This window comes from Manis pentadactyla, chromosome 1, assembly GCF_030020395.1.
Source record: "Manis pentadactyla isolate mManPen7 chromosome 1, mManPen7.hap1, whole genome shotgun sequence".
Lineage (NCBI taxonomy): Eukaryota > Metazoa > Chordata > Mammalia > Pholidota > Manidae > Manis > Manis pentadactyla.
In genome coordinates, this window is record NC_080019.1 from 179997958 (window position 1) to 180025209 (window position 27252).

Genomic DNA, 27252 nt, shown 5'->3' on the forward strand with positions numbered 1-27252 from the left:
GTCCCCCAGCCAGATCTCCTGCCACTAGGGCATGAAACCATGGGGTCATCTTTGATGGCTTCATCTGCTACTTTTAGGCCTTTATCAAATAGTATCAGTTCCCTTTGGGCAGAGTCTTTACTAGTGCCTTCTGCTCCATCCCTGAGGCCCCACCGGCCATATTCTGCACCTGGTATCTGGATTTCTGTGTCTTCTGGGCGGTCCCCCTGACTCCAGGCTCCCTCTGCCCCATTCCCCAGCCTAGACATCTTTGCCTGCCAGGTGAGTCCTGCCCGGTTGGCTTCCATCATGTCACTGCCTTGTTCAGAAACCTTCAGTGACACCTCCCCGCACACCAAGTCTAAACTGCCTGGCTGTCAAAGCCCTCCATCACTCCATCGTTGTCCCTAACCCCATCCACACAATGGCCCACCTGCACGTCCTCTCCTCTGGGTGTGACTTACGCCATCCAGCAAAGGAGGCTACTGGCCTTGCCACCCCGCAAAGAGGCCACGCTTTCCTCTTGCCTCTGTATCTGCGTTCACACGTTCCAGGCATCCCATTCCTCAGGTATCCCTGCCCACCTCGCTCAGACACAGACTTAGGCTCTGATCCCAGCTCTGAAACCTGTTAGTGGTTTGACCTGCACACACTGGATTAATTAACTTCTCTAGCTTCAGTTTCCAAACACCTAAAATTAGAATAATGTGACCTTACTGGCTTGCTGTGAGAATGGGGAGAACAGACATCTTGGTGTGCAGCAGTAGGCACCTACTTAGTGCCAGTTTTCTGGGTCTTCCCTTCCTCAATCAGATCTTACCCCAGCCCTTCTTGAAACGCTTTGCTAAAAATGGCAAGCTGCTGAGCTGTGCCCCTGGGAGCAAGGATAGCCATTTGAACCACATCAACAAGAACACGCAGACATGCAGCCCACCCCACTGGTGCCTCTGAGCCTGCAGTGTGGCGAGATCGCCGGACCTTGTCTGGATGGAGGCAATCCAGCCATGGAGTATATAGGTTCCAAGGACTGGTCAGGCCTCTCAGCAAATCTGCACTTCAATGCAGTCTAGACTTATAACTCAGTGAACCACAGTGTGCCACAGATGGAGCCCAAGGCACAGGTCTGATCCACCCCTGCCCAGGATGCAGCGGGGGGGGGATGGGCAGAAATGTTGTTTTCCAGGACTGGACACACAGTAATGAAAGGAACATCCTCAGCACAAACGCACCTGAAGTGACGCCCTGAGAAGTTAGGGCTGTTGCTTCCTCAGGCCCAACAGGGGAAATGGTGAAATCTGCTCTCCTTAGAGAGCCACTTCTTCCTCTAGCATTTGTTGCTTCAGTTTGTGGAGTAAAGTCTTCTGGAACATTTGAAGAAGGCTGGCTGTTTCCTGGGGTCTGACCCACCACACCCTCTTTGGAGACCACTTTTGAGAAGTCCACTTGATTCTGATCAAAGGTGATGTTTTCTGTGTGGGGCTCAGTGTTATTTTCTGACCAGTGATTCCTTATAGGAGCTGAAACAGTAAGAAAATGCATCAGTGAAAACTTGCTGGCCTCGGAAAGGAGAAGTAAACCTTCAGAAAAGCCCTGACGAGATATCTGAGTAAAGAAGTAGATTCACGTAGAATAATTTCACCTTTCTTTTTTCCCAGTGTAATTATCCTTGCAATCCAGTGTACAAACCATGAAGTGACAATACTACATAGGATTACATTTTACAGTAAGTGAATAAATCATGAGAATTGCTAGAAAGAGATCAGCATGGGGCTCAGGGAAGAGCATTGGACCCTCTGGCATCTGGGTGGATGACGGGTGCAGGGGATGGAGGTCAGGAGCGAGCGGAGGGAAGGAAGCACTGTGAGCCCCGTCGCTGGGAACTGTGCCTTCTGGGCGGTGGGAGGGTGGATGCTGGCAGCTCTTAATCCTGACACCTACTCTCATGGGCAGGAGGGTGACATGGACAATTCTAGAAAAACATGTCAAGGGTTTGACAACACTACCCAAACCTTAGTTATGTAAATAGGTTTGATGCAGTAATTTCATTTTCCTTGAATTTACCCTAAGGAAATACTCAATAATGTGGACAAAGATTTAGCTGCATAGATGTTCATTTCCTCATTGTCTACAATAGCAAAAAAGAAAGAATGGAAGGGAGAAAGGAAGGAAAAAAGAAAGCAGAGAGGAAGAAAGGGAGGGAAAGAAAAAGAAAACTTAAAAATCCTATAGCAGATCAATTTAAACCAGGTACAATATATTCATATAAAAGCACAATATCAGGTCATTAAAATACTGTTATAAAATAAAATAAAGATACTCTACAGGTATTACTGAGTTGAAACAACAAGCTTCAAAATAGAATATAGACTATTTTCTCATATTGTTAAACAAGTGTATCTGTGTTGTGCACCAAATACTAACATGCAGTTGATGTGCACTCATTCATTCAGTCCTTGCACAATGTCGGAAGTAGGTGCTCTTACTCTCCCCACTTTGCAGGAAGGAAAGGAGGGGCAGGGAGGTCGTGCTCCTTGTCCAAGTCACCAGGCAGCCTGCTGGAAGCCCAAGCCCCTCAGCTCCCACTGGGCTTAGCAGGAAGAATAGAGCGCTGGAGAGGCAGATTGAACAAATCTTCCTGTTCTCCCTTAGTTCCGGTTCAGGGAAGCTGAGGAAATGTTGCTTATTAATATGGGCTGGTACTTGAAGTTTGTAAATTAGGAATGTATTTACGTTATATTAGTCAGAAAATAGATTTAATTGATCATTGATGTCCTTATCGCCCAAGGTAATGGCAAGAGGGTATCAGTTAAAAACGCTGTGAGGATGAAATTAAAGTTGGGGTAAAAGTGGGCACAGAGGGAACCAAATGTAGAATCAAGTGCCATTTGTTAGGGCAGGGGGTTCAGACTAGAGCAGGGAGGTGGCACACCAAGTCTGACCCAAGGAGGTGGTCTTGTTACTCTGGAGAAGTCTGCATGTGGTCCAGCCTGGACACCACAGCAAGGCCACTGCTGGGTGTGCCAGCCCCTGAGAGACAGCACCAAAACAGCATTCTAAAAGCTGTTTCCCTGTGTGTCCAAACTAACATGAAGGTGGATATGAAATGCACGTGCTGATTAGGGGGCACTCTGGAGAAAGCAATGAGGAGGACAAGGACCATTTGAGGTTATTGCTGATGACATGGGTCCTTGAAAAACCCATTTTTATTTTTCCCATTTGGGAATGACATTTTTCTTCCTGCTTAAGGTTGGGGGCCGTGGGCACCATGCATCTTCAGGGATGAATGAAGTCATGTCTGTGTCCCCGAGTCAGGTGAAAACAACCTGACCAGCAGAGGCTGCAGACAGAATCTACAGCTCGACTCAAATTATCACAAGTGTACTATCCCAGCAGCTCCTAGAACACTGTTTGTTTTTGTGCTGTCTCTCAGGGGCTGGCACCCCCAGCAGTGGTCTGGCTCTGGCTTCCAAGCTGTGGCTAGGCCCTGTGCAGACCTCTCCAGAGCAACAGAGCAGCCTTCTCGGGTTGGACTTGGCATCCCACCCATCTGCTCTAACTCAGAACCCCCAAAGGAACAAGGATCTTCCAGATCAGCGCTGCCCAGGAGATCTATAACGTGAGCCACAAATGCAACTTTAAGTTTTGTAGTAGCCACATTTTAAAAAGTAAAAAGAAGTGAATTTAACTTAAGTAGCATTTTGTTTACTTCAACATATTCAAAATAATACTTCAACTGATGTAAACATAACTGATAAAAATTATTGAGATACTTTGCATTCTTTTGGTATCAAGCCTTTAAAAGTCAGTGGGTATTTTATTAGCTACACTTCAAGAGCACAAGAGCCCCATGTGGCCTAGTGGCTCTTCCACTGCATAGCGCAATTCCGGATCAGTGGTTTTCAGCAGTTTCCCCTCTGGTTCTCTCCTACAAGGAGAATCTCACTTATCAGGGTTAGAGAAGTGGTGATTATAAAATCTTCTGCAAGAGATTCTGACCAACTTTCCTAAGGAAATCATTTCTTCCCCAATGCCTTGAGAATTACTGTTTTCATGTTTCCTATTCTGTTTCCTACGAGTAATAATTAACAGAAGCTTCCTGAAGGGGGAGGGAAGTTATCCAGGCACCTGGCCTCCTCTGGGGCCCAGTCCCAGACAGGCAAGGCCAACACACAGCCAGAAATGGGAGAGAGGGATGTTCCCAGGGGCAGCCACCAAGGTCAACTGGAGACTGGGGCTGTGGAGAGCAGTGACCCATGTGTCAGGCTCCCTTTGTTCTTCCTGAGCTGCAGAGGCAAGTTGGCCTCCTAAGAGGAGGTGAAAGAGTCTGAAGAAGCTTTCTCTATCCTCTTGGTCAACTGGGCACAATGGGAGAAACTATTCTCAGGAGAAGCCAGAAAAAAGTGACTCTTTAAGATCAGGAACAAGACAAGGATGCCCACTCTCTCCACTTTTATTCAACATAGTTCTGGAGGTCCTTGCCACAGCATTAGACAACACAAAGAAATAAAGGGCATCCAGATTGGTATGGAAGAATTTAAAGTGTCACTGTTTGCAGATGACATGATATATTGTACATAAAAAACTGTAAAGAATCCACCCCAAACTACTAGGTCTAATCTCTGAATTCAGCAAATTTGCAGGATACAAAATTAATCTACGGAAATCTGTTGCATTCCTATACACTAACAATGAATTAGCAGAAAGAGAAATCAGAAAAACAATTCCAATCACAATTGCATCAAAAAGAATAAAATACCTGTGAATAAATCTAACCAAGGAAGTGAAAGACCTATACTCTGAAAACTACAAGACACTCATGAGAGAAATTAAAGAAGATACCAATAAATGGAAACATCCAGATAGGAAGAATTAATATTGTCAAAATGGCCATCCTGCCTAAAGCAATCTACAGATTCAATGCAATTCCCATCAAAATATCAACAGCACTCTTCAATGAACCAGAGCAAGTTGTTCTAAAATTCATATGGAACCACAAAAGACCCCAAATAGCTAAAGCAATCCTGAAAAGGAAGAATAAAGCTGGGGTGATTATGCTCCCCAACTTTAAGCTCTACTGCAAAGCCACAGTAATCAAGACAATTTGGTACTTGCACAAGAATAGAACAACAGACCAATGGAACAGACTAGAGACCCCAGATATAAAGCCAACCATAAATGGTCAATTAATATATGATAAAGGAGCCATGGACATACAATGGGGAAATTACATCCTCTTCAACAACTGGTATTGGCAAAACTGGACAGCTACATGCAAGAGAATGAAACTGGATTATTGTTTAACCCCATACACAAAAGTAAACTCGAAATGGATCAAAGACCTGAATGTAAGTCATGAAACCATAAAAGTCTTAGAAAAAAACATAGGCAAAAATCTCTTGAATATAAACATGAGCAACTTCTTCCTGAACGCATCTCCTTGAGCAAGGGAAACAAAAGCAAAAATGAACACATGTGACTACATCAAACTAGAAAGCTTCTGTACAGCAGAGGACACCATCAACAGAACGAAAAGGCATCTTACAGTACGGGAGAACATATTTGTAAACGACATTTCCAACAAGGGGTTGACATCCAAAATATATAAACAACTCACATGCCTCAACACCCAAAAAGCAAATAACCCTACTAAAAAATGGGCAGAGCATATGAACAGACAATTGTCCAAAGAAGAAATTCAGATGGCCAACCGACACATGAAAAGATGCTCCACATCACTAGTCATCAGGGAAATGCAAATTAAAACCACAATGAGATTATCACCTCACACCAGTTAGGATGGCGAGCATCGAAAAGACTAAGAACAACAAATGCTGGCAAGGATGCAGAGAAAGGGGAACCCTCCTACACTGCTGGTGGGAATGTAAGCTAGTTCAACCATTGTGGAAAGTAATATAGAGGTTCCTCAAAAAACTAAAAATAGAAATACCATTTGACCCGGGAATCCCTTGAATTTACCCAAAGAATAGAAGTTCTCAGATTCAAAAAGACAGATGCACCCCTATGTTTATTGCAGCACTATTTACAATAGCCAATGTATGGAAGCAACCTAAGTGTCCATCAGTAGATGAATGGATAAAGAAGATGTGGTACATATACACAATGGAATACTATTCAGCCATAAGAAAGAAACAAAATCTACCATTTGCAACATGGATGAAGCTGGAAGATATTATGCTTAGTGAAATAAGCCAGGTGGAGAAAGACAAGTGCCAAATGATTTCCCTCATTTGTGGAGTATAACAATGAAGCAAAGCTGAAGGAATAAAACAGCAGCAGACTCACAGACTCCAAGAAGGAACTAGAGGTTACCAAAGGGGAGGGGCGTGGGAGGGTGGGTAGGGAGGGAGTGAGAAGGAGATTGAGGGGTATTATGTTTAGTATGCACGGTGTGGGGGGTTCATGGGGAAGACGGTGTAGCACAGAGGAGGCAAATAGTGGATCTGTGGCATCTTACTACACTGATGGACAGTGACTGCACTGTGGTTTGGGGGAGACTTTATAATATGGGTAAATGTAGTAACCACATTGGTTTTTCATGTGAAACTTTCATAGAGTGTATATCAATAATACCTTAATTAAAAAAATAAGAATCAAATCTTCTGAGGCTAACTCCAAAGCTGGCAGCTGCCCTGGGACACCTGCTCAACACTTGTGACCCTGAACTTCTGTTCCCATGGCCACACGGATACAGGTGATAGGAGACAAAATTCTGAAGGAGGGAGTCTGAGAGGAAAATCTTGTACAAGGCTGGGGCCAGGACGATGCCTTCCTTGCATGTTAGGCAAATAGAAACAAACCTGCCCTGCAGAAGGGAACAGCAAGGAAATCTGACCTTTGAGTCTTCTAGGTGAAAGAAAAATAAATCTCACCCAAGAATTTGTCATTGTAAAACTTACATGTGAGTGTGCAGGACCAATCCACAATACCTATGTGGTTTAAACCTTAAGCTGAGGATGTATTTAAAAGCAGTTCTGAACCTTGTGAATATACTAAAAACCACTGAATTATACACCTTATAATAATTAATGTTATGATATGTAAATTACATTTCAAATACACACACATGCACGTCCTATTAACGGGGAGGAAAAAGTGGTCCCGACATACAGTGCCTCCAGGTACTTGGTAGAAATAAGTGTGTATGCTCTCTGGATGAACGAGCCTTCAATCCAATTTTACCATTTACTGATGAAATTCTAAGGGCTAAGAGTTCACAGTCAAAAGCCACAAAATATACAAGGAAAAAAGCATCCTTGGGCAAAAGTCAGCAAACTAGACAAGCAAAGACTTCAAATATTGGAAATATTGGAAAAAAGAATATAAGCATATAAAACTACATGAAAAGAAATAAGAAGAAATTGAAAATGAGGGAAAAATAGACTATAAATAATAGCCAAAGAGATTTGAAAGAAATTTAAGTGGAAATTCTACAAGTGAAAAATATACAATAATTGAAATTAGGAAATGAAACAGCAGATTAGCTGAAAAGAGAATTTAGAATTATAAAACAGATGGGAGAGGAAGATAGAAAATACGAAAAAGAGGTGAAGGGACAAGGAAGACAGGGTGAGAAAGCACAACATGCATCTAACTGGAGTTCTAGGAGGGGAAGAGAGAAAAAGGGGCAATGTCAATACCCGAAAAGGTAAATGGCTGAAAATTTTCCAAAACTGATAAAAAGTATGAATCCTCAGAGTAAGGGAGCCCAGCAAATCGTTAGGAAGCTAAATAATAAAGAAATATAAACCCTATTGTAGTGACACTGCAGAAAATCACAGACAAAAACTAGGTCTTAAGAACAAGCAGGAAGAAGAAGAATGACAAATCATCTACAGAAGACAATTAGACTAAGCAGACAGTTGATTTCTCAACAGAACAGTAGAAGACAAAAGACAGTGGATAAATATTTTCAGTGTGCTGAGAAAGAAAAAACTAGAATTGTGTACTAGGCAAAACTCCTTGTGAAGCATCCTAGACTATCTTTCAAAATAGAAACACTTTCAGTCAAATTTGAATTTTTCAACCACCTCCACTAAAGGAAATTATGGAGAATTCATTTCAAGCAGGAGAACAATCCTCAATGACAAGCTATAAGATGCAAGAAGATATAATGAGCAAAGAAAATGGTAAGTATGTACATAAGTCTAAAGAAACACTAAATATATAAAATAATAATTCCTCACTTGGGGGATTAAAAAAAAGAGACAGAGCAAATACTGGATAACAACACATGAGGCAAGAAGTGGATGATCAGAATCATGTTGTGGGAAAGGGTAACTTAAAGCTGTATCAAAAACGCATTTCGAAGTTCCTCAAGTTGACCCTAAAGAATAGAGTGTATCTCACTCAACTGGTGGAGCTTGGAATGATATAAAATTTCCATTGAGATACATGAATATTGCCTAAAACCCAAAAAAAGAATCAATAAACAGCAATATAAGCAGGTTATTTGGAGAAATGGACATAATTACTAAAAGAATCATTTTAAAGGGTTGAAAATGGTTGATTCTGGGAAGCAGAAAACGATGATGGTCGGAGTAGCCAGGCTTTTTATAAAAGCCTTATAAAACATATTTGCTCTTTAAACTATGTGTAAGTTTGATAAAAATAAAAAATTTTTAAAGTTGGATAACAAACTGGGGTAAATGTCTGTCTGCAGTGTGTGTTACAAGTTTAACATTCTTAACATGAAGAAGTTTTTCAAATTCCTAAAATGTACATATAGACAATAAACATGGATGTGCTATTCACAAAAGAAAATATGATTGTAAATGGAAAATTCATACATGAAGTACTGTTATAAATTACAAATCCAAACTAGAAAAGACCTTTAAAATTTTTAACATATTGATTTTTTGCCTATCAAATAGGCAAAGATTTTTAAAAATGATAATATCTAATGTCACTGTAAGTATAGAAAATGGACACTTTCATCAATGTTGGTTAGAATGTAATTGGCACATTCTTTCTAGGGAGAAATTTAGCAGTTCTTTGCAAAAGCCTTAAAAATAGGCATATATTCTGACCCAGGAATTCCATTTCTGAAATAAATTCCAAGGAAATTACTACGGAAGTGTGCAAAGTTTCAGGCATAAAGTTTACCACAGCGTTGTTTATAATAATGAGAATTGGGAACAACCTTAAATTCTGCAGTAGGGAGCCGGTTAACTTAATTATGAGACAACAAAATTTTACAGGACTGATCAAAATATATTATTGACATAGTCTTAGACATGTTTTATGCTCACCCTGTATTGTTACATGAAAACAGAAATTACAAAATGGTATATACCATATGATCCCATGCTATTAAAAATATTTGTTAAAAAAAAGTGTCTCCTAAGAAAAGGTTTGTATTTTGGTAAAAAGACTCCAGGTGTGGACGCCTAGTAATGGGCTTTCTTTGGTCCCCAGACTTGCCCCCTAAGTGGGTGAATCCTATAGACTTTAAACATAAAGTTGGCTCATGCCACTTGCTAATTCTACAGTATGAGGTTTGGGGCTCCAGTGCCACTTCTGAAGAAGCCTGCGTGTGGCCTTCGATGACACACCCAGCTGAAGGCCTGATGAGTTGACTTGTGTCTGCGTCTCTCAGCCTCTGTATGCCTAACCAGTCTCAGCAAGAGCCCTGACGGAGGTCGGGTGCTGATGGCCACTCCTCCAGGGCAGCTGGAGACCAGACGCACTGTGGGCAATGCTGCTGCTGCCGGCCTCTGCTGACCTCGGAGACCTGCTGGCTTATGGTGCCACCTTGGCCCTTAGGCACAGGTGTCACAGCTACCTGGTTTGCTGAGAAACTCTTATCTTACGTGTCACTCTCTATCTGGGGATCGTACCCTTTCATCCCCCAGGAACACAGGAGGTAATAACATGAAGTGGTGGCTTGCTTTACCCAGGCCTGTGAATCTGTGGTTCCTATGTAAAGGTTCTCCCACCTCATTCGGGCTCTACCACTTACATGCCCTATGACCTTAGGCGAGAAATGTGATTTCTCTGTGCCTTGACTTCATCTGCAAAACAGGGAGAGTTACAGTACCTGTGTCACTGGGCTGTAACAGCACACGTGTGAGAGCTTTGAACGGTACTGTGTACTGTCTGGAACACAGTAAGTGCCGTATATATTACAGTTATTAAATGGATTTAGGTCTACCAACTCCCAACAAAGAGCTCTGGGGAGGACCTTGGCATATACTGCTAAAGGATCGTGGCTCTGTCTCCAGTGCTTCTCCAGGCAGCAGATCAGAGCTGGTCTCAGAGCTGGAAGCCCCCACGCAGCCCAGGGCCCTAGGCCCTCCTGGAAGCTGGGTGTGCACTCTGATGACAGGACAGAGGTTGGCTGAGGGGCTGGTGGGGCAGCATGTGGCTCACTCCAGCTCTGCCCCATGACACTCTCCTGGCAGGTGCAGGGAGAACTGGGACACAGGGTGAGAGCCAGGACGGTCTCCAGCATGGTAAGCCCCTGATGTCACCGACCTGGGGTTCCAAAAGAACAGTACCTCCTGCCCCCTGCTTAACTCTGGATATTCCTCGGAAAAGGGATTAACAAACTACACAGGCTGGGGCAGGCAGCACCCCAGCCCAACCCCTCTGCCGGTCTTGTCTGAACAACCAAGTGCCTTACAGCATTCCATGCTGCATCTCAGGGAGAACGATGGCTCAAATGCTAAATATTTATTAAGTCCAAGGGTGACTCCTTCAGTAACCCTGACTTGTGTGGTTGAATTTTGTGTGTGGCATGGCTCCCTAGTCAGCAGTGTTAAACCCTGAGAGTACCGAGAGTAGACCCAACAGGGACCTACCACATGCAGGGGAGGGTGTCAGGGAACCTGCTGTTACTCTTGATGAAGAGAAAGGGCCCTGGAGAAATGGAAAGGAGAAGGCGCGACTGAGGCTGCAAAGGCTGGGCCAGGTGGGGAGTGAGGAGAGGAGGCAGCACCCCAGACACTCAGTGGCAGCCTCTGGGGCAGGAGGGGCACCCTGAGGCTCAGCAGAGGCTGGCACTGACCACCTCACCTGTCCCCAACCCCAGATGGTCAGAGGTGATGGCTCAAACCCCACTCACATCCCATGGCACCAGAGCCCCACTAACCAGCCTCGTACAGTTTAGATGTCCCAGCTTCCCACTTACCTCCTGGGCTGGAAATACCTCTGCACTCAGCCTCCCCGTATCAGGCCATCACTTTCCCTGGTACCATGAATGGAGATTAAAGTAACAAGAGAGTTTTATTGCTTTGCCTGTTTTTATCCCCCCATGTTGACAACTTCCACTTCTGTAGTGTCTGAATGTTCCAAAACATCTGTTTGTGAACTAACATCATCAGGGATGCTAGCCCAGCCAAGGTAGGATTTCCTAATGAGCAGCTGCCACAGTCAGCTCCTCACCACCCACCCCATGATTTGGGGTATTTCAACTTGCATTGTTTCTGAGCTGTGGAGTGGGTGTGTACAGGGAGGGTGCTGTGTCATCGAAGAGGCAATTTCCTCCCAGAGGGCCCAGCCCGCCCCCGCCCTGCACCAGCTCCCACGGGGAGGGCCCTGTGTCAGGGCTGCTAGCTACAGTCTTGAGTTTCTGGGGCACAGCTGAAGCAGGAGCCCTTTATTTTCATTTCCCTCCTTTTAGATTCAGATTTTACAAACATCTATTCAGTGCTTACCATGTGCCATTAGTTGTCACATGCATTATCTCATTTAATGCACATGACAGCTGGTCAAGTGGGTATCATGGCACCTGGGGAAACTGAGGGGCAGAAAGATTAAGTGATTATGCAAGGTCAAGAGCTCAATGGCCGAGAGGCACCATCTGAACCCAGGTCTCATTTCATTACACCCCAGCTTATCCTCTGATACGTGGCTTCAAAACAGTGACGCATGAGCAATGTCCCACTGGCTTCAAGCTTCAGCCTTAAACCCAATGGCACTGCCCTGTTTCCCCCTAAGAGGAACGAGATGGTGCATATCACATGGGCTTTGGAATCAGACAGACTTGGTTGGACAACAGCTGCATGTTATTAGCTGGAAAACTAAGCAAGAAGACTTCCTAATCAGCTTCTCAGAGATGGTTTTTGTGTGTAATGAAAAGGATGATAAGAGGAGAGGCAGAATGGAGAACGTGTCTGAGGGACAAGAAAGCCTGTACTCAGAATATGAAGTTTGGGGTGATAACTTCCAAGTGGAAATGTCTGATAGGCAGTTGAAGGATTTGGGGCTGTTGATTAGGAGGAAGGACAAGGAGATGGCACATGAGTGGAAAAGTGAGGGTCAAGGACTGAATTAAGGGAGAAGAGCCAGAGAAAGAGATGCAGACGATGAGAAGGTCAGGACAAAATTAAAGGCAGGAGCCAGGAAGACAGAGCTGAGATGCAGAGGGAGAGGCCAAGGACCCCAGGCAGCACAAAGGCAGAGATCAGACAACAAGCGTCTCCAGGACTTCCCGGAGGGTTGCTGGTAGATGGAAGACCAAGATCACACTGCTAGGGGTTAAGGCTCAGGAGGGGAGCTTCTGGAACAGCAAGACACTGACCCCTCAGAATTTTCCTGGGATTCTCCTCTTGGGAAACACTCTTTAGAGTTGTGGTGCTGGGTGCCTGGTATCGACCTGGCTGCATGTGCCAGCATGCATTCTTATATCTATGATAGTGGGTTTCTTTGCAATTTTTAAAGATTTTCCAAAGATTCAATTGCTTACACAAGGGGATAAAAGACACTTAAAAATAAAAAAAAAAAGAGAGAGAGACTATTAGTCCCCCTCCCTTTTGAATTCCCCTGTTGGTAAAGGGGTGGCTGTAAACTGCAAGATGTTGTCCACAAGAACTTTACAGAATGAAATTTTGCTCCCATTCTCAGAGATCAAACTGAGAAATCCTACACATTTACAATCTGCCCGGCACGTTTCATAAGATGATTTCAGGGGTCTAAATCATTTTGGTTAGATCCTGACATTCTGAGTGGCAGGCAAAATAGGGAATCTTGGCCCATTTTACAGAAGAGAAAGCTGAGGCCTGGCACCAAAATCACCTGCCTGGAGTCACCCAGAAAATAAGTGGCCCAGCTCTTTCATTCTGGTGTCTTTCCTAATTAACCACGGAAACAGAAACGCAGTGAGGACTGAAGAGAGAGAAGCTTAGCCAGCAATTCCCAAACTAATGTCCGGCATGCAGCCTGCTTCCCCAGCTAGCAGCAGAGTGCTTTGTATCACTCATTCTGGCCAAAGTTGGGAAATCACCTGGGCTCTCTTTGGTGCCCCATCCGTCTCCGAAGGTGATGCACAGCAACCAACTAGTCCCAACCTCGGATGACAGGACTGGAGACCAAGGGGAGCAGTAACAGTCTCAAATCCACAATATAGCCAGTAAGTAGCATTTATAAGTTTAACAAAGATGTTTACTTTCATATTCATTAGGATGATTATTATTTTTTAAAAAATAGAAAATAAGTGTTGGCAAGGATGTGGAGAAATTGGAACCTTTGTGCTTTGCTGGTGGGAATGTAAAATGGTGCAGCCACTGTGGAAAACAGTTTGGCCATCCCTCAGAAACTAAATATAGAATTACCATATGATCCATCAATTCCACTAAGTATATACACAAAAGAACTGAAAGGAGGGAATCAAACAGATATTTGTACACCCACATTCATAGCAGCATTAGTCACAATGGGCTAAAGGTGGAAGCAAGCCAAGTGTCCATCAAGGGATAAATGGATAAACAAAATGTGATAGAGACATGCAATGGACTATTATTCAGCCTTAAAAAGGAAGGAAATCTGACACATGCTACAGCATGAGTGAACTGTGAAGACATGATGCTGAGTGAAATAAGCCAGATACAAAACAAGGACAAGCGTTATACCATTCCACTTATAGGAGGTGCCTATAATAGGCAAAGTCACAGAGACAGAAAGTAGAATAGAGGTTAGCAGGGGCTGGAGGGAGGGAGAAATGGGGAGTCATGACTTAGTGAGTTTCCATTTGGGATGATGAAGTTCTGGAAATGGGTGGTGGTAATGGCTATACAAATTGTAAATATGCTCAGTGCCAATGAACTGTACATTTAAAGATGGTTTAAATGGTCAATTCTAAGTTATGTATATTTTACCACACACAAAAAAAACATATTTACTGAGCACTGACCACACACAATCTGCCTCAATGAGCTGACCACTTCCCAAAGAGGACCAAACCATGTAAATAAATCCCTGTGACATTGATTGTGGGGTTGTGAGAAGGGGCCCAGGAGGCAGAGAAGGTGCCCTGGGAGTCCAGAAGGCACAGGGCTGAGACCAGATTCCCAGCTTCCCTCCCAGGCTGCTGCCCACGCCTCCTGATCCCAGCCCTTCCACAGCAGGCCCTGGGCGGCCTCACTGCCTTCACCTCAGGAATCCTCCAGATGAGGGGGATTTCAGGCTGCAGGGCAGCGTTGGGATATTTGGGGGCAGGCAGGAACCTGAGGGGCGAGGGGGAAGGTGGCTGCGATCTCACCAGAAAGGCAGCTGCCTACTCAGCTCGGCCACTCTGGGCTGTTTTGAAACACTGCTGCGGATGTAATGATTCTGGGTGGAGGACGTTTAGGAGCCAAATGAGTTTGTGTGAACAAAAGGCAGCGCTTGATCTGGACTGTCTGGGGCCCTCAGTGAGTTTCTTTTCCTTCCTTGCTCTTGCCCTGAAAGGAGCAGCTCTATAGAAAAACCAGACACACTGAGAAGTGTTTGGACTTGAGATCCGATGATCTGATATTTAAAAAAAGATTCCCCTGGAACAGCCTCCAGTAACAAAAAGCCTAAAGTTCACAAGGCGTATTATCCTCCCCTGCCTGTGAGAAAGCGGGCTTTTGTCCAGCTGAGCATCCTCTGGGGAGAGGCAGGCCTGCAGGACTGAGCTGTGGCCCAGGTCTGGCTGACCCGGAGCCCCCGAGTCTGGCTGGGGTCAGGTTTCCAGAAACAGAATTCAGGGAGGTGGCCCTGGGGGGCTACGAGGGAGGCAGCCTGCCCAGGCAGGAGAGAAAGATGAAGGACCTTGATGTGACCTCACAGTCCTTGCTTTAAAAATAATTCTATAGATTTAAAAAAAAGGCCTTGAGTAAAAGCCTGAGGGTCAGTCAGAAGATTCCTACTCAATTAAACAGAAAGGCTTTCTGTGGAGGCGCCTTGTGCTTCAGTTGTCTCTGCCCCCTCACCCTTTGAAAACTCAACATCCAGCAGAGCTGCTGAAGAGGAGGGTCTTTAGCAAACAGGCAAAATTGAGAAAGAGGCTGGAGAGGCAGCTCCCTGTGCTACCTGGAGGTGAAGGTCACGGTGGGGGGAGGTGGCTGGGCCTCCCTGGGAGCAGGCCTCCTTGCCCCCCAGGCTGTCACCCTAACTAACATTCGCTCACACCCAGAGAGGAAGTCTGGTGGTAGGACTCCACCAAAGGAGGCCTGCCAGGTTAACGAAACAATAAAAAGGCAAGGAAAAACATCCTGGTTCCGAGGAGGAAGGGGGGAGAGGAGCAGAGGGAGGGGGGTCAGGAAGAGCTGGGCCTGCTACCGGGGCGTGTGCAGGGCCAACATAATGAGATGTGGCCCTGGACTTTAAACACACATTCGGCGCTGGCGGCTGGCTTTTATATGATCTGCAGTTAGTTTACTCTACAGACCTGTGTGAAGTGGCCCAGGACTCTAAGGAAATCATAGACGCATCATTTATCTGGAAAGCTTACAATGTTCAAAAATGTACACAGTGGAATGATGTGGCACAAAGGCCCGAGGCCTGGACTGGGGCAGGGAGGGAAGCGTGCTCGCTGCCATCACCCTGTCACAGAGTAGGGTGCTCACTGTGGGCCCACCAGGAGCCCCGGCGTGTGTAAGTAAAATTTATTTAAAGAGATAAATTAAAAGTTTACTAATGAGCTTCTTAACTTACGATTGAGAAACCTGACACTCGGTGCAGATATAACCAATATTTTAAAAATCAGTGGCATGCCATAGCCAGCTAAGAGAAAGAGACAAAATAGAAGGAGAAGGAAGGGGGCTGAAAAGAGAAATAAGACCAAAGGGAGAAACAACAGAGGGAAGGAGAGAGAAAAAAGGCTATGGAGAATTTTTTATAAGAAGACACCCACCACAGTAGGATAATTATTATGGTTGCTCGTATGCAGCCCAAATGTAGATAGCATTTGCTCCCTGCAGGCACCATGCTAAACATTTCAATGGCTTGTTCCAAGACAACCCGGGGAGGCGAGCACCACTGTTACCCCAGCTTTTCTGATAAGGAAACAAGGTGCAGTGAGATTAAGGAAATTGCCCACGGTTACACAGCAAATCGAGAATGGGACCCCCAGTCTAGGTTTGTCTGACTCCAAAGAAAGTCCAGTTAAAAAAAACACAGAAACAGAGAAAGAATGAGGCAGGAAGGGACAGAGCAACACAAATACAGAGAGCTATGGAGAAATGGTAACATATTCAAAGGGAAAGCCAGAGGGGAGAGGCAGGCCTCCTCAGGTGGGCCTCTGGGGTGTCTCCCTCCTGACACCTGGATCCAAACTGCAGTTTCAGGACCCAAACAGGGATGTGCCACCTTGACAGCCTGTGCAGGACTTGAGCCTACAGACAGGATTCAGAAGAAGGAAGGAAGGGAGGGAGGAAGGGAAGAGTCAGTGGTGATCACAGGTGGGTGAGAAAAGGCAGCAAGACTGTGGAAGGTCTGGATGTGTGACAGAGACTGCTGGGACCAGAAACAGAAAAAGGGGGGAAGGTTTCAGGTGACAACGGGGTGGCATGTCTGCTGTATAGCCGTTGTCTGTTAGGTTGAAAGTAAAGCATGGAAACTATGTATAGATGCCTGGCAGGCAGCTGAAGGCAGAGAGCTGGATTTCAGTAGGAAGCAAGGTGGTTGTGGGAATCAGCCCTTCTGAGGAATTAGGTGAAGCCACGTGGTCTTCCCTGCCCCTTAGCCTTCTGGCAAAATCTGACTCACACAACCAGCTCAGAGGCCACCACTTCCAAGAAGCCCTCCCCAGAGAATCTCTCCCTTCAATTATTGTTCAATCTTGTTACACAAGGTAACTTATTTGATCACATTTCTAGGTCCCTTATGAAAGACTGTGACTCACAGGAGGTGTTCAATGAATGTTCACTGATCTGAGTTGGAGGCAGGAGGCCAAAGGTACACCTGTGAAGAACATCCCACTTGGTGGTGCAAGAGGCAATGGTAAAGTTCTTCACAGCAACCACAGGCAGCTGAGAGGACAGAGAGATGGGGGATTGAAAAAGGCCTCTTGAGATGTCCTAGAATGTTCTCCCTCCCCCCACCTTCTCCTCCTACTTCCTACTCACCCTGCTGGCATCCACCTTCATGAAGCCCCACACCACTTAGAGTAATAATAAACCCAGTGCATGGCTGTGAAGCGTTAATTACTAACACATACATAGCACAAATGTTGACAAAGCTTATCCACATGGATTAATTTGTTTCACACCTGCAACATGCTTTCCCCAAGGTGAGAGTCAGTTCATCATACTATGACTCTAATTATTTGCTATGTCTACATTTGAAAATGCTTTCACAGTCACAGTTGTATTTGCTCCCCCTCAAAAGCGTTCTTAAAGAAGCAGGATAGACATTATTATCCCCATTTTTAACATGAGGAAAGTAAGACCAGAGCCATTAGGCAGCTGTCCCATGCCACACAGCTAGAAAGTGAAGGGGTTAAGACCAAAAGTCCTCTGACCTGTCAGAGTTCTTGAGCCACCACTGGTGTCCTCCTCTAACGCTGCCAGCAGCTACAGACAGCAGCACTCCGTTACCACAAGGCTTGACTGGTCTATAAACAATTCCTAACAAACCACAAGAATTTGCCTACCCAATGAGCACGATCCTCTTCAAAGAGGTCCCATTAAAACCATACTTACTCTAACAATGACGTTACTACTCAAGCTGTTTTATAAAATTCTCCAATTTTCACTAAAGCCTGAAGAATATTCTCTTGAGTTATCACAAGGGACATGGATTTGGATTATTTTGGAAACAAAGAGTCAAAGCCCAGTCTCATGACTGATGCAGGCGATTGAGACAGTGACCACACGGTGGATCCAGGCGGAGGTTTAACTGCAGAGAAACACCAGCTAGTTGCTGCAGCCCATGCACTGGCTCTAAAGCTGGCTCCCAACTCCTTCAAATGCTTTTGAGAATCAGTAACCCTAAAGGTTCCAACCTGAAAGAGGACACTCACTGGCCACAGAGGTCCTAGTATGATCGATTTTGAAAGGCTTATTATTTTGGGGTCACACCTCATATACTGTTTTTATTGAATTCTAATTGCTTCATATGCATTAATGTGGTCTCAGATGATTACAGGTGAAGCCCGTGGCCTTAGTCTAACTTCAAAGCTTCAAATCTTACTCCTTCCTCCCTGCATTTGAAGCTAAGGATGGAGAGAGTTCTAGGAATACCAAGAGGAGAGGTTGGCAGGGCCCAGGGTGGGAGAGGACCAGGTAACAGAGGTCCTTGGAAGGTGGACTTGAGCTCTTTGCATTAAGAACCAGTACCCTATCCAATAAGCCTGGAGGTGAAGAGGGTATTGTCATCAATACAAAGGTCAGTATGGATAGGCATTCATTTCAGGAGCATCATCATGAGCTGTATGTTCAGAGCCCTCCTGCCCGGGCACCAGCAATCTGCCTTACAGGGTGCATATGACACTTATATTTCTGAGTAGGGCCTATTAATAGTTGACAGATGAGAAATGGAAGGCACAGAGAGGCTAAATAGCCTATAAATTCCCACAAATGGCCAGTGGCACAGGTTTAGAGGCTGCCTGACCCCCAAGCTGGGACCTCCCCGGGTCTGTGACAGCAAAGCCAGCAGGGTTTCACTGCACCCCGGCAAGATGATCCCAGAAAGTCTCCCTGCATGGCATAAGAAGAGTCCTGGTGGCCCCAGAGACTACAGGACTAAAACCTGGCTCCACAATGAAGCTGTTTCCATCTCCTCTTACCACCCAGGGAAGGAAAACGGAGTGGTTTTCGACAGTACTGGGTGTGATAGTGACTAGTTAGGACCTTGCACAAAGAATGACATCTTACCAGATGACAGCCAGGGGCCTCTCCCCTCTATCCTTGCTGCTCTTTCCTCCAGCATAATTGCTTCAGTTCAGAGGGCCCAGGATGGCACAGGGCCAGGCGGAGAGCCTGACCCCGCCTGCCGCCTCTTCTCATTCACCCGTCTCTCTTACTGCTTTTCACCTCCCAGCTTACCAAAGATGCTGAGCTGAAGTTTGTCTAACTCACTGAATCCATCTCCTTGGCCCCAGCAGCCACGCTACTTCCCGGGAATGAGAGGTGCGGGCTGCCATTATTTGGGGCCTCCAGCGAGGTCAAAGCCTCCCTTCAAGCCCCCAACAACACAGAACTGTGGACACAGGGCCTGCCCACCATGCCATCTGACCTGTAAGCTTTCCTCAAATGCTTTCACATGACAGGGAAGCCAGAACAGGACCATGAAGCTCAAGTACCCCAGAACCAAAATGTTAAGCACAAGCAATGTACCCATCTTTAAGAGCCTCTATTGACCTTGCAGATGGTCTTGTCAGCTTCTTAAGAGATCTTTTGACAGGAGCCTTAGATATGCAGGCACTATGCCACCTGGGCAGTGGGCAGCCGTAAGTTGGACAGAGGCTCGAGGGCCAAGACCTGTGCTAGGTGCTAAGGAACAAGGACAGATATAACTTGGTCTTCCTCTTGAGGAGCTGCAGGTCTGGCGGGCTCACAGGTGCACTTGCAGATCCTTGTCCTCGTCCCTCGCACAAGTTCCTGCAGCTCCCAGACCCTGAGCTAAGAAGCCAGGTGCTGAGTCCCCACACACTTCATGCCAGCATCGGGGAAGTGGGGAGGGTGTTCACAGGATAAAGATGGGCCCTCTCAGAAAGGGAGCTTTTAGCATGGAATAGACCAACCTCTAATTTCATAGACAAAGAAATGGAGACCCAGAGGTGGAAACGGTTTGCCCAAAGTTCACTGTGACAAAGTGACCTGAACCTTCCAGACCAGCTTTCACCTCTAGCCACTCCAGGCTGCTGGAGCCCATTTCCACCCCAAACTGTAGCTCTAACTATCACTGTCATGGTTGTGAAACTGCTTCACTGGTTTCCAGAACCTTTTCCAGAATAACCATGTCTAGGAGCTGCAGGGAGTCACTTCACTTAGTTGGAAGTGCCTGGATTTGTCAGATAATCTCCCAATCTAAGTGACCTCACATCCTGCATCATGCCCTGAACAAAGAGATGAAAAGTTTCTGTGCACAGTGAAACTTACTGACGCTGGCTAGAAATCAACCAGAGTAGATGAGGCAAAACAACGTGAGCCCTTCATCCCTTTATTTTGGAAATAAGTCTTCCTGTCATTTAATGAATAAAGATGAATCTTTTAAGGTCCCTTCTAGAGAGTCAAGGATTCTCTGAATGTAAAGACAATTCTCAAAATGTTGTTACAGACCTAAAACCGAAATGTGATTTGTCTAGAACTCCACAATTTAAAGGATCAATTATTGCCACTGAAAAGGCTCTAATTTAGAAAGACATGAGGTCTCTGTGGCATTCTCTTGCCCCATCCCAAGTTTTGCATTCCAGTTCTTTCTAAAATACCTGTGTTCTCCTTCTGCTGCCCGGCCACTTTGCCAAAGCACTTTGCTAGACTGTCTCCCTGCCCAGAGGTAGTTACCTTTGGCACAACCATGGTGGATAACTTGCTGAACTGGCCTGGAGGAATCCACTTCCATCAGCAGTGTCCACCGTGCTTCCTGCTGGTCAGGCACCATACAAAGCCAGTCACCCACCAAAACATCCTCTCTTCAGTTTGTCTCAGACCAGAGGATGAGGTGGAGCCCCAGATTGCCAGAGAGATGCTGTGATTGACCATTCCCACCACCCATACATACCCTCCACTATCTGAAAATTCTGTGTTTGAGAGAAAGGTGGAGAAAGCGGATTCATTTTAATCAAAATACCTGGTGACAACCAGGATCTGGTGAGATCTACATAATCAGGTAAAGATGGTGACAGTTGTGATCTGGTATGATTCTAAGGGACCATTTGGGAGTATTGTCCAGAATCTTACAATGTTCCACATCCAGGAACTAACACTAAACAAATAATTGGAGACATATACAAAACCGATACACAAAGACCACAGCATTGTTTTTGATAGTGGAAAACCAGAATATGTCTATATGTCCAATAAAGAAAAGAAATATGGGGGGAAAAAAGTTACAGTATAATGGAACAGCATCCACTCTGGATATTCATATGGGTGTACACATAGACTGGGTATATATGTACATGTGCATTTTACATATTTTATATTTTAAATACATTTTAAATGCTTTGCATATATTTTATACATTTATATATATAAAATTTTATATTCCATGTAAATGAAAAATAATAATTGCTAATGTTTTAATGCATTTCTAGCCACTGGATTAGGTGGTATTTTGTTTCTTTTACTTTCCTATAACTTCCAAATTGTATATAATAAACACATAAAACTTTCATATTCAGAAAAAATGAAAGCTATAATTCTAAAAAACAGACAGCCATGCAGCTTGGAAATACCATAACACTAGTTCTTCATCCTAAGCCTAAGCCAGAAGTATCACCTTATGGCCTCACTGCTGACTGCCAGCAAGGCAGGCTTCTCTGGGCTGACTGAGGGGCGCTGGTCTGGCAGGGGAAACAAGTGTCAGGGAACAGGGGCCCCCTTGCTTGCTGAGGGAGAGATGTGTCCTCATCCTCTACAGTTCCTGGGCTGTCAGGAAAGCAGGAAGGCAAGCAAAAGGCAAACACACCAGAGACGTACATCCAAACCCTTGACTCGAGAGATCATCCCACTACAGCCAGGAGACAGGACTCTCTGCTCCAATGGCAGCCCCTCTACCCTGTCTCTCATCTGCAGGAGATGGTCCAGACCACTGTCATATTGCACTGGGGAGTAAAGTATGAAGAAGGTATTGGCTAGCCCACCCCATTTTTTGATGACCCAGGAACATGAAGGCAGCTCAGTCAGAGAGATACTACTGCAAGCATGCACTCCTCTTGCCACCTGCAACTTTTGCATCTGGACCCATATTCCCCTTTTGCAATCACTTATGCAACAAAAACCAGGAGCGCTTACCATGTGTCAGGTGCTGAACTAGCCCTAGCTTCCCACCTTCACCTCCTTTCCTGTCTTCCCAATCTAGTCCACATCACTCCTTTGTTAAGACCCCTCACAGCACCTAGTATAAAATCTGAACTTCTTAGCATGGTTCTCCTGGCCCAATGTGACCCAGCCACCAAGGCCTTCCTTCTTTCCAATCCTGAAACATGCAAACTTGTTCTGGCCTCAAGGCCTTTGCACCAGCTGTTCCCTCTGCCTGGAAGGCTGGTCCCCCTACAGGCAAGGAGACACCATGTGTCTAGTCTCCAAGACAGAACGGAGCTTGGCATGAATAAACATCTATCTGGTGTGGTGAGAAGAGGGGAGTGGAGAAAGAAGGACCAGAGAGTTGGCAGGGTCAGCTCCTGGGGACCTTGTATTCCAGCAGGAGTCCAGATTTTATACTAAGTATCATGCAAAGCCCTTAGAGGGCCTGCAGCCTGAGAGTGAGGTGACGTGAAGTACACTTTAAGGTCACTTTGGCTTCTGTGGGCATGGATTAGAGGAAGCACATGAATAGACACAAAGAACAGAAAAGAGCAGTGCAGATGAAGAGAGAAGATTTGTGATATATTCTGGAAACAGAATCAACTGGAGTTGACAAAAAAAAAAATGTAGAGGATGAGGAAAGAGGAGGAGCAGAGGGTGGTTTCCACGCTTCTCGTGTAAGTAACTAGGTGGGTTGTGTTGCCAAATCCGGACATGGGAAGAGTCAGAAGTTGACAACAGGTTTAGACAGTGGGAATCAAGAGTTCTGGCTCTCTCTGCTTTTACTCTTTCACGTCACTGGGAACCTGCCCAGGGAGGCCAACACTCATCTGCAGTCTCCACACGATGAGCAGCCTTCTTCCTGCACCCTGAACTCCCTGAACTTCTCAGAACCAATCCAACGGCCTTTCCTCAGGCCTCATTCTCCCCACCTCCCTCTTCCTCTTCACTCAGACGAGACAAGTCCAGGCGCATACATGTTCACTCACATGGACCTTCATGGACCGTCACATTTCATGCATCTAATTGTTCGCCCCTCCACAGCCAGCTTCCAAACTGCCAGGCCCTCTCTGCGCCTTCAGGCTGGGCTGGCTCCAGGGCAGGCTCCCCTCCTTCTTCACCACCTATGCTGGACGTTCTCCACCTGGCCAGAGCCGGCTTCCTCCCTGCCAGCGGCTGCAACTGCTGCTGAAGTTCGCCCCTCCGGGCTCTATCTAGCCCCAGCTTCTCGCTAGTTCACTTCCACAATCTCAGCTGTCTGCAGAACACATCCCTCAGGAAAGCTGCCAGCTTTACAGTGACAGCACCTAAGCAGCCTCCCTCACAGCAAAGCAGCACCTCTCCACCCTCTCCCGTTATCCCCACAGCCAGCTGCTCACAGGTGGTCCTGCCTTACTCTTAAAGGGCCCTTGGATGGCTCCCTTTCCATTTCTGCTACCCCCGTTCTAGGTCATGCTCACCCTCAGTCTTCTCCTCCCAGAGCCTGGATACAATGCCTGCTGGCATGCTGATATTTCTGATGTAAGCATGGGCTATAGCGAGAGCAGATCTGTATGGTGGCATATACAGGGGCCCCAGCACCAAGCACAGATGAACACAGAACAAGCAAACGACCCTGCTCCTTCCTCAAAGCTGTCAAGGGCTCCTCAGTGCAGATGTGACAAAAACAAACGCCTCGAAAGCCCTCCACAACCGTCCTAATCCTCCTTTCCCGTTTAGTCTACAATGACCCCAGTTATCCCGGAGCCTAAGCAGTCTCCCCAAGTGCTCTCCCCAGGGTTTCTGACCACTCCCAATTAAAAGGTTTTGAGTTTCCCAATATTTCGGATTTTGCTGATGCCAATTCCCTCCCCATCTCTCTGTCGCTCCACCTCCCAGACAACCCCTTCCTTCTCCCTGGCATTTCTCCCTACCCAGAGCCCTCTCCCTGTGCATGATGCAGACCATCTCCACCCACACCATTTCTTAGGTCAGTGTGATCTTCTAATGACATTTCTTCAGTTAAATCACTCATGCATCACTAGGTCAGTTTTTACAGTTCCCAAGTTTGTGCTCCAGCAGGACTGCCCATTTTCCTGGGGGCACTGCCAACTTGTGCTACAGCCTCCACATACCTGGCGCAGCCCCTCATACACAGAAAGGACTCAGTGAACAGCTTCTGATTTACAAATTGGTCAGGCATGACACAGACCGAGACATCTGCCATGCTCCAGCAAGAGAAGAGGGAAAAGACAGGATAGAAACATTTGTTTCTGTCTATGCAAGTTGAACGGCAAGTGTGTAGAAGTGGGCACAGACATTAAAAAGAAAACAATTCTCTAGCACTGGAATAGAGGTACCATTCAGCCTCTCCTCCCACTGACTAGGTATTCACAACAACTGCCCCATAATGTCAGCCATGCTCCCAGGAGAGAGCCCATTAAGAATGTCACCAATTCATTTTGGTTTGGTTGATAATCAATGTAGCTACCTATGACATTAATTCCCTATGGATTAGCATATGAATAGGGCATAATCCACAATCATTCTATACATGTATAAAGGCTTGTGGTCTTGTTTCCAGCAATTTCCAAATGAAATTTTTTGTTCGCATCTCTCCTCTGCAGGTTGTCCGCATCACCACTGTCACCTCACGCCATCTCTCATCCCATTCCTGGTCCCTGCTCTCTAATAAAAGGCAAGAGCAAGGGACTGAGGAAGAAGAATGTACTGGAGAAGGTCTTTGAACACAACTCTCCGCATTTACCCATGACAAAACGGAGGATACTGGGAAAGAACAAACAGATATGATCAAATTGATTAACATTCTGCCTTCTCCATTTACTGTGTGATCTAACCTCACCAGGCTTCAGTTTCCACAATTGTAGAAGGGAAATTTCATCCCTCCCAGGATTGTTTTTCGGGTTAAGATGGGATGAGGAATGCAAAAGCCCCAATCAGACCGCCGGCAGGTGCTCAGAGAAGTCCAGTGAGAGACCAAAGCTTCCCTGCTGCTACCCTCCCATTCTTCAGAGGCAGGGACACTTATGGCAGTCCAAGCCTCCAGTTCATACAAAAGGCAGCGGGGGCAGAGGGAGCCACTGACGAAGGCAGTAAGGGCTAAAGAAACCACAACTGCCATCTGTTCTTTTCTTTCTGAACGTCTCTGAGACAACAACTTAACTCCAAGAACACTGTTGTCAGCCAGCAGGGTAGAGCTGCTGGAAGCAGAGACCACAGAGACCACGGGGAGGGCAGAGGGTCCTTCCCCAGCTCCCCAGGATTAGGGATGCAACAGCTGCCCAGCTGGGCATCAAACACCTTTCATTCTCTCTCTACCCACCACACAGTTCTCAGGTAGAAAATACCAGTTCAGAATTTGCACCCACCAAGAGAAGCAATAAAAGGGCTCTTGCAAGGCTAAACGGATGTGGCTTTTAAACACACATGCACACACACACCACACAGAGTCCCTTTCTACACACCCCGCCTCTTTGGGACACTCTCCATCAAAGCAAAGGGACTTCTCAGAAATCCCCACCACCACCGCAGGGAAAGGCGGCCACATCTGGAAGAAAGCCCCTCCTGCCCAGCCCAGGTCTTCACTGCTCTGTTTAATGGTTCTCCCAGCAGCTAACGCTAGATGACAAAGTTGGCCCACAAAGTTACAGCAATTCAGGCGATAACTATGTAACACAGGCCAGAAGAGGCTGGGCTCACAGCGCTTCCTTTCCTCTAGGGAGCTCCATTTTTCTAAGATTATTATTCCTTGGGCTGGCTGCTCAGCTACTCAGCGTCATTTCCCTTTTGGGTGGGAAAGTTCTTTCCTTCTGTATTGATTTTCATTATGACTTAAGCCTTTTTTCCTCTCTCATCTGCAGATCTCACAATTAAAGTATGACCTATGAATTGCAAAAATCAAGGTGTATAAACTTAAGCACTCAGAACTGGGGCTCAGAAGCCATGAGTTGTTAAATACACACACACACACACAAACACACACAGAGAAAAAGAAAAGCTTCCAGGCTCAGGATCCTTTATCTCCACTGGCTGAAACAATGGCTGAACAGCCAACAGGGTGCTGGATGCGTACAAAAGCTTACCCATGGCTACACAAATGGGGGGCTGCTGTCCAGGGACCTGCAGTCTAATGCAGTCAAACCACCCACAGATGGAATGCAAGCACAGTTACTCAACAGTGAGAATTCTGCCAAGAGGAAAAGGGCTAGAAATGGTCCCAGGGAAGAAAAAGGCACCTCTGGTCCCTGCTGTTGACACTGTGTATTTGGAAGCCCAAGCTATGAGGGACAGGCACATCCCCACAGCAGAAGGGACTGCAGGCAGCTTCCCCAGCAATCAGATGAAGCACATTACTTGTAAGAGTCCAGAGCGCATTACCAGCAGGCACAAGCACCTCCCAAACACAGGAATAGTGAAGAGCCTGGGCAGCTATCTGCCAGGGGTGCAGATATCCACATGGGACACAGTATGGACCTTTCAGTGTCAAGACATCACTGCCTTGGGAAATAACCAATTGTACCTTGGGATACATGGTGGCCAAACTAAAAGGGTACAGAGTAATATCCTCTTAAGTTATTAGGAAACATGGACTCACTGAAATCACTTAACGCTGGCTTTTTTGTTCATTGTTTCTTTTTCTCCCTAAGTAACCTTCTTTGAGCCACTACCAAAAAGGGAGCATGGGTGATGCCTGGGTCCCCAGCCATGTTAATAGCTCTAGCAGTTTTCACAGGTAATCAATTTCCTCTCCTCTAATCTCACCTTTCTAACATCCCACCTGAGATTCAACCTTAGATCAGCTGGAAAGCAGGTGCTTGGTAGGAAGTCTTTGTGGGGGTATCACGAGACACCCTCTTAAGGACCTTCTAAGAAAAATGTTGGACCACTCTGGCTCCTGCCTACCTGCCCTCTGGGACTCTCACATGCATTCCTCCATAGCCTCATGCACCTGAAGCCTCCATGGCTCTCACCTCCCAAAATGAATCAAACTGGGAAGGTTGCAAAGCCAAGACTGGCAGTGTTACCTGCCACATCTGTGAGGTAGTGTGGGTTACTTAAGGCAGAGCAGGAGGGGGCCCTAACTAGCAAAGGAGATCAACCA

General features: G+C 46.0%; 1 protein-coding gene across 2 annotated transcripts in view; it reads right to left on the bottom strand.

The window, feature by feature from the left end:
• The window catches only part of HEG1 (heart development protein with EGF like domains 1), a 90841-nt gene that overhangs the window by 61536 nt on the left and 2053 nt on the right, over positions 1 to 27252 (bottom strand). For both annotated transcript variants that reach the window (XM_036905168.2, XM_036905158.2), the window contains exon 2: positions 1209 to 1496. In XM_036905168.2, the coding sequence (XP_036761063.2) occupies positions 1209 to 1496 (288 nt within the window). The remainder of the gene's footprint in view (positions 1 to 1208; positions 1497 to 27252) is intronic.